This window comes from Gadus morhua, chromosome 16, assembly GCF_902167405.1.
Source record: "Gadus morhua chromosome 16, gadMor3.0, whole genome shotgun sequence".
Lineage (NCBI taxonomy): Eukaryota > Metazoa > Chordata > Actinopteri > Gadiformes > Gadidae > Gadus > Gadus morhua.
In genome coordinates, this window is record NC_044063.1 from 19,270,755 (window position 1) to 19,278,254 (window position 7,500).

A 7,500-nucleotide genomic window follows, 5' to 3' on the forward strand; every position below is an offset into this window, starting at 1 on the left:
TGTAGGAAACATGATAGATCAAACAAGGTATGGATTACTCTGTAATTAGTCCTTGTTTATTTTATGATCTGCTGTTATTCTCAGGGGATATAATATATGCTATATATTGGCCATTTAGGAGTTTTTCAATGTTCTCCTTAGTTGAAAAGCTGCAGTTTAACCTCCATCTTCTACCAGGGACATTGAATATGAATTAGTTATCTTCAAATAGGTATTTGTTTCTGCATTCTCTGAGCACTCCTGTACCTCTCTCTTTCTCATTGCTTGTATCTGTCTCCCTCTCTCTCCCCTCCAGAGCAAGTCCAGTGTGGCTCTGTGCTCCGGAGATGAATGTGTGCAGAGACTGGTGTCACTGTGGGAGAGGACGCAGCTAAGAGGAGCCCACAGCTTCTCTATGGCCATGACCCAGAACCCCACCCTGCATAGGAAGGTACGTGACCCAAAACCCCACCCTCTTAAGCAGGCACATGACAAGGTACATGGCCAATATTCATTAATCCATACATATATATACTACATTACTCCCTCCATTTGTTAAATTATTCATCACTTAAAGGTTGGGTATGGCATTTGCGAAACGCCAGCAGATTTTGAAAATACACAACTCAGATGGTTCTACCCTCTCTTCCTTCAACGCTGACTCTGACTCCACCCATTCCAAGTACATGGACGCGCAATCATGCACGAGCGAACGTGCGAAAGTGCTAGTTATTCACAACAACCAGAAGCTTGTTCTGGGTCACGAGCTTTGAGTATGTGCACGAAGGGGTCGCGCGGGGAGTGGGGGAGGGGGAGTGCAGTACGACCGTTTCATTGACGTACTTACTGTCCAATTCCTCTCGGTGGGTCTGGAAATCATTGGCTGGAGAACCCTGCCGGCTCCACAAATGATTGACTTGTTTAATTTTCATGTCAGTACTTCGAACTCAGTGGCTGTAAGTGGGTTATGATAAGGATTTCAAGTAATTTTGCAGAAATGGCCAAAAAAGAGAATTCCATACCCAACCTTTAAGGAATTCATTGATCCATCCATTCATTCATGCAGTCATGCATATATCCATGCGCCTATCATTCCATCCCTTGATTAATTCATTCATCCAACCATGAAGCTAGGCTTTACCTGCATTTAGTTTGCATGGTGGAGCTGCACTGTCCTTGTTTTGGGCTCGTATTGACCTGCTTGAAGTCACCATAAAATACAAACAAACCTTTTCACCTGTTAAACAATGTATATCAAAGAACTAGAAAATAAGTCAGTATTTTGTGTTAAGTGGTGGGTGGCTTAACTTTCATGGAACACTATCTAAACTCCCTTCTGTCTTCATTTAAAAGACTGGCAAACTCTGAATGAAGTGTTATTTTACGCCCACTTTGGAATGTGACAGATTAATCCTTACAGATATAACAAAACCATTCCTTAATTCTTCCCACCCTTAAAGTCCTGTTTCAAAGTCCTTGCAATCATGTCACCTTACAATCTATTTCACAGGGTCCTTAATCCACAATATAAGCATTGAGATTGTGTTTGTGTGTCTGTGTGTGTTTGTGTTTTTATCTGTATGTGTGCGGGTGTGTGTGGGTGTGTGTGCGTGTGTGTATTTGTGTGTGTGTGTGTGTGTGTGTGTGCGTGTGCGTGTGTGTGTGTGTGCGTGTCCTAAAAGCTATCTATCTCTCTGAAGCAGAAAGGATGAAGTCATTGGTTATGGATGCAAGGACAAAATTCCTAGATAGGCCTCTGTGTGTGTGCGTGTCTGTGTGTGTATGTGTGTGTGTGCGTGTGTGTCTGTCTGTTTATTAATGAAATATGCTAAGTAGTCGCTCACTGTAAACACTGCCTTGGTTTATTTAAACTCTTACTTGTTTATACCTTAGGCGAAACAAATGACCAAAGTAGAGAATAGAATGAGTGCGTCACGTCATTGTCTCAGTGTGTGTGCGTACACGTGTGGTCCCTCCAACATTTTCTGACAGGCTAAGTGGTCACCAGGCAATAATTAGACGTAAGGAATAAATTGAGTGTGTGTTTTCGTTCTGCAAATGAGTGTTTTGAATGTGTCGAGATGGGACATATATTGTTACCATATGGTAACCATAGCTCCAGGTATACCGTACTCTCCAAACATACACCCCCTTTCGTTCTCTCTCTCCCTGTTCTTTCATTTTCTCTGATGCTCCCTCACTCTGGTGCTCACTCTCTCTTTTTGTCTGCACATGCTCACAACACACAGACACGCACGCACACACACACGCATGCACACAAAAATACATATAACACTTCTGTATAATCGCCACCTCACTCTTTGTTATTTATCCTTTGTATGACTTAATGTTACTATTTGTATTATATTCATCATAAACATATTTATCATGTCAATGAAAAATAAATTTGAACACGCATTTTGTCCAAATAACAATGTAAGCTAAAGGACAAACACAAACAAAAGTTTAATAAAAGAGAGCACTGTTCGCAGGACAGTAGTACTCACCTTCAGCCAATGAAATTAGAGGATTTGGTGAAATTGCCTTTTAATTGGATTATGGTACGAAGCATATGCTTCAGCCAATCACAACAGTAGCTCCTACAACACCTTCTTATTAAGTCAATTATATCCCATGTTTGTTCATACCGTTGCTTTTAGATAAACCAATGCAGCCTTAAACTGAACAAATAATGCCCCCAAGGAGGAACAGGACAAACAAAGATTAACAGTTACATGAAAGAGAGGGTTTAGATGGCTCTGCTGGTCTTATGGATATAAAATGCAATTAAGTGATATTAAAAGGCCCCTCTCTCTTGTAATTCTCTCTCTCTTAAAACTCTCTGTCCGTAGAGAGATTCGCTCTTACATTATCATCCTAAGCGCTGGCCTCTTTTGCACTCGACCAATCAGAACCACATGGCACAGGTATGGATTCCACCGCAGATTCCCGTTAAGAGCTGTCGTGTGTTATAGAGATGAAAGGGGTCCATACTTATTATTCTGGGCCACTTTTTAACAAGGCAATTTGGGAGATTTGCAGGAGTTCTTGACACGTCTCCTGAGATTGTCGAGAGCGTTAAAGCCACAGCACAATGAAAATGTACTTTTTCCAACTTGTTAGCTCATTTCTTCACTCAATTTAAATTGCCTTTTCAGTCAATATAGACCCACATTACAAAACATTGTATTTATTAGATGTTTTACATCCAAAACTAATAAACTGTAATGGTAACTGGAGTATTAATTCCTCTGCAGGCCTTTTTTGTTTTGTTTCTGAGGACAACCTACTTATTACTCCATATTGGCAGTCTTAAAAATTCAGCCAAAAAAATCATAACATCTCTCCACTGTAGTCTTATAAACCTTGCAACTGGCTATCACTTCGTTCGCTGGCTTCTAGTTGAGGTTGGTTTTGTGCATCCAATAAGACCCTGAACGGTCCGATCCATTTCACTAAAGCACTGTACCATGTTCACGACATGTTTTGTTTGGAAATGTGCATCCTAACAGAAATGAGATATGCACTGACATCAATTTCACGGTGTCTTTAAATGCTCCGCTGAAATATGTTGGTTTCAGAGAAGAGCTGGTTTCTAAAAAAAGCAGACAAGAGGAAGCTTGGTAGAAGTTTGTATGGAATAACAAACAGTGAAGACTTAGTAAGATGAACTTTTATTCTGTGAGAAAATTGGGTTGTCAGATAAATGTCGAGAGGTTAAGAAGGAGTCATTAGAGACACAGTACATTCCCAAAAATGCATGTATTTCATTGAAATAAGGAGATGAAAAAACAGGATATACAGAAAGCAAGGTGAAACTGGAAAAATAGTTGAATATAGAAAATTGTCAAGTAGAGAAAGTCAATGTGATGTCAATAAGGCCTTGTTAAGTTTTTGCAGTTGTGCAAAAACAATTCAAATGTTGTGAGAGAGAAGATAATGGACAACCAGAGCAATGATCGAAGAGTGTGTCGACCACACTTATCTTTATTTCTCTATGGACATGGGGCATCAGTGGAATGAAGCTCAAACAAAGGGAAGTTTGTAATCAGAAGTAAAGGAGGGGACAGGTGACGATGACACATGCAGGAAGTGTGTGCAGAAAAGATAAACAGCATGAAGATAGACTGAAAATAATCAAATAAAAGTAGCTTAAACTGCTAGCACCAGATGGGGGCGGGACAATGAAACGAAGAGGAAAAGCATGCTGGGAGATATGGAGGACAGGGTTAGAAAGAGATACCATGTTTATTCAGCGTTTGTTCCCATTGTATTCCTCCCGCGGCCAAGATGCTGTCATGGTTCTGGTTGTTTATGTGTGAAAAGGAGCTGTTTTCTTGAATCAGTAAACCACGGTACACATAAAATGAACTTTTGTGTACACACACACAGAGAAGGCCCGTGGCTTCATCGGATGGTTGTTGCCTTTGTACGAAATTCTACTAAACATGATCTCATTTTACAAACACATTGTTATAACCTTGGGCTTCAATGAATGCTATTTTTTTCATGACAGATCGTAGACTATAATTCACTGAAATGATATCAAAAGCATGTTGCTCATTTGCTCCTTCTTTGACATCTTACTTCCCTCATCTCGTTCTCCCCTTAGAGGGTTCTTTTCGTTAATTCGTTTTTACAGCTCCACTGGATTGAGTTTCTCTTGAGCAAGAATCCACACTTTAACCTGCTTCTCGTGCCCCCTTCTTTCATTGGCTCTCATTTCCTCCCTTCCATGCTCCATTTCGCTGCACTTTTGCCTCAGCACGTCCAGGATATCATCTCAGACACCTGGAGTTTCCCTTTTCTCTAACACGGGTTACAGAGGAACGGCTGGTGCAAAGATGAATATGCAGCTTAACTGTCTTCTCTGTTTGACTGGGGGCCAGCCTCCATGCAAACAGCTAGTGCTGCGTGGTGCTGCTGTCCTGCATCTTGATCACATTCAAATCATGTTCTACCAGCGCACAGGAGAGATAGGCCGGGGGCATGAGGGGGGGGACAGTTGGTAGATATTATATTCAGACCTCCATACACCCCTCTTTGTTCCTCCATGTCATGCCATTGTAGGATCCCCCACTTGCCCACCCCCTGGGTCTTGGAAGGGAGGAGGGTGTGTGGTTGACGTGCTTGCTCTCGTGTACCCCAGTGTGGTACCTCACCTCGGTTCAATCGGTTCCCCGGTTGGCTTGTCTGAGCTCAGTCCTGAGCCAATCCATCATTCTGTTTGTGAGTTGTTCCGACTGCTGTGCCGCGGGCGGTGTGTTGCAATGCGTTGCATGTGGTGGACCGGCCCTGTTGTATGAGGTGGCGATGGTGGTGGAGGCCTTGGCGGGGCTGGGAGAAAGAGGCAGGAGGGGTGGGGGGGGAGTGGTATTGGTGGCGGGTTGGTGGAGGGTCGTTGGTTGTGGTTACATGTTACTCAAACAGCTTTGCTCTGGTTCTTGGCTTATCTTTCTCTCTTTTATGTTCCCTTAAAACACTTCCTCTCTCTCTCTCTCTCTCTCTCTCTCTCTCTCTCTCTCTCTCTCTCTCTCTCTCTCTCTCTCTCTCTTTCTCTTTCTTGCTCTCTCTCTCTCCCCGCTCTTTCTCCATCGCTGTCTTACTGCCTCTCTCTCTCTCCCTCTCTCTCTCTCTCTCTCTCTCTCATACTTTATCTCCCAAGTCTTTATCTCCCTTCTTTCCTGGCTCCTGGGTAAGAGGACGGATGATTCAGAGTAACTCAGGCGCTCTGGTGTTTGGTAAACAATGTTCAAATTGTTTTAATTGGTTTGGCATTTTTTCCCGGGCATTTACTGGACAGTGTAATCCGGAGATAGTCTCCTTCCTGTCTTTGAAGTCTTGGAGAAGCCCATTGGACTGAGTGCGATCCACCTCTAGTCCACAGAGCTGCTGTCAGGAGCGATTTAAGTGAGCCTGGGTCAACCGGCTCCAGGGATGCTTTTACCCTTAGTTCATAGGCTGCATGTAATGGACACTTTGGGAAAGTCACTTCTCATCTCTTAGGCTGGTTCAGACTTCCTATCTGTCCCATCGCTCACAGGGCTTATGGTCCAGCTTTGCCATCCCATGTCTTGGTTCGTATTTCTTACTCGTCCATGTGTCGGGTACATCCTCTCTGGGTTCCTAGCTTCTAGAGGCAATATGGCCGTACCAATGTACAGAATTGAGAATTGAACTGAGTGTGTGTATATACTGTATATATGATTATGCTCTTTCTCTCCCAGTCTTGCTCACACATGCATAATCAGGCGCACATACACACAGACACATGGTCCTAGTTTGTCAGGGTTCTGAGGCCAATGTCCTTTGCCAAGTCACTGAAACCTGGAGCCAGTCCCAGTGGACCGCAATGTTCACCAATGACAACAAACTGTTTAATCTCTCGACTTACAGTAATGTGTGTCTGTGTGTGTGTGTGTGTGTGGAGGTGTATCAGTGTGTGTGTGGATGTTTGTTTGTTTGTGTGTGTACGTGTATGTGAGAGTGGCTATAAAGTGATCGCTCATCAAAAATGAAACAACGTCATACACACAAACACATAAACACGCAAACATGTTAGTGCCTGGCCACTAACATGAGGCACCGAGGGATCTGTTGTAACGCCTCAATAGTCACAGAGACCGACCTCTAATGAGTCACACTTGTTGAAGACAAACACACACACCACACACACTCGAGGCACACACGACACACACACACACACACACACACACACCACACACACTCCAAAGTGAGAGCTACTTATCTTCCTGCATTCCTTAAAATCCAGCCTCCTCTTGGGTCAGGAGCAAACTCTGGCTCCTGTGTGTGTGTGTGTGTGTGTGTGTGTGTGTGTGTGTGTGTGTGTGTGTGGGTGTGGGTGTGTGGTGAACTGTGTTGTAGTTCTTGGTTTCACTGTCAAAGCAGTGAAGTCAGACACACGCACACACAAAGACAGAGCCCACAAACTTAATGGCCGACCCTTTATTCAGCAAGGTACTTTACAGACAGGTCCTAGATTGCTGCACTCTGAGTTACCCTATTGAACGTGTTAGTGTGTGTGTTTCTGTCTGTGTGTTTTTGTCTGTGTGTGTCTGTAGCTGTGTGAGCAAACATGGCTCATTGTCTCTGTGATTCCTGGACAAACAATAAAACACTTCAGTATGTGCCTCTATAGAGTAGCCACTTTAATATGTGTGTATGTGTGTGTGTGTGTGTGTGTGTGTGTGTGTGTGTGCGTGCGTGCGTGCGTGCGTGCGTGCGTGCGTGCGTGCGTGCGTGCGTGCGTGCGTGCGTGCGTGCGTGCGTGCGTGCGTGCGTGCGGGAACCACCACATTCAATGAATGTGGTCGTGAATTATCATTAGCTAATTAGCCTGGAAATAAATTATTGAACTGCAACGATCTGGTGGAGGTGAAACCATCAGACAATGCTGTAATTTTTGTTCTCTCTATCTCTCCCTCTCTCTATATATATACACCTCTATCTCCCTTCTCTCTCTCTCTCTCTCTCTCTCTCTCTCTCTCTCTCTCTCTCTCT

General features: G+C 43.6%; 1 protein-coding gene across 1 annotated transcript in view; it reads left to right on the top strand.

The window, feature by feature from the left end:
- Window positions 1–7,500, top strand: part of veph1 (ventricular zone expressed PH domain-containing 1) — a 66,009-nt gene that overhangs the window by 43,825 nt on the left and 14,684 nt on the right. Inside the window, exon 11 of the mRNA XM_030381520.1 lies at window positions 296–430. Within this exon, the coding sequence (XP_030237380.1) occupies window positions 296–430 (135 nt within the window). The remainder of the gene's footprint in view (window positions 1–295; window positions 431–7,500) is intronic.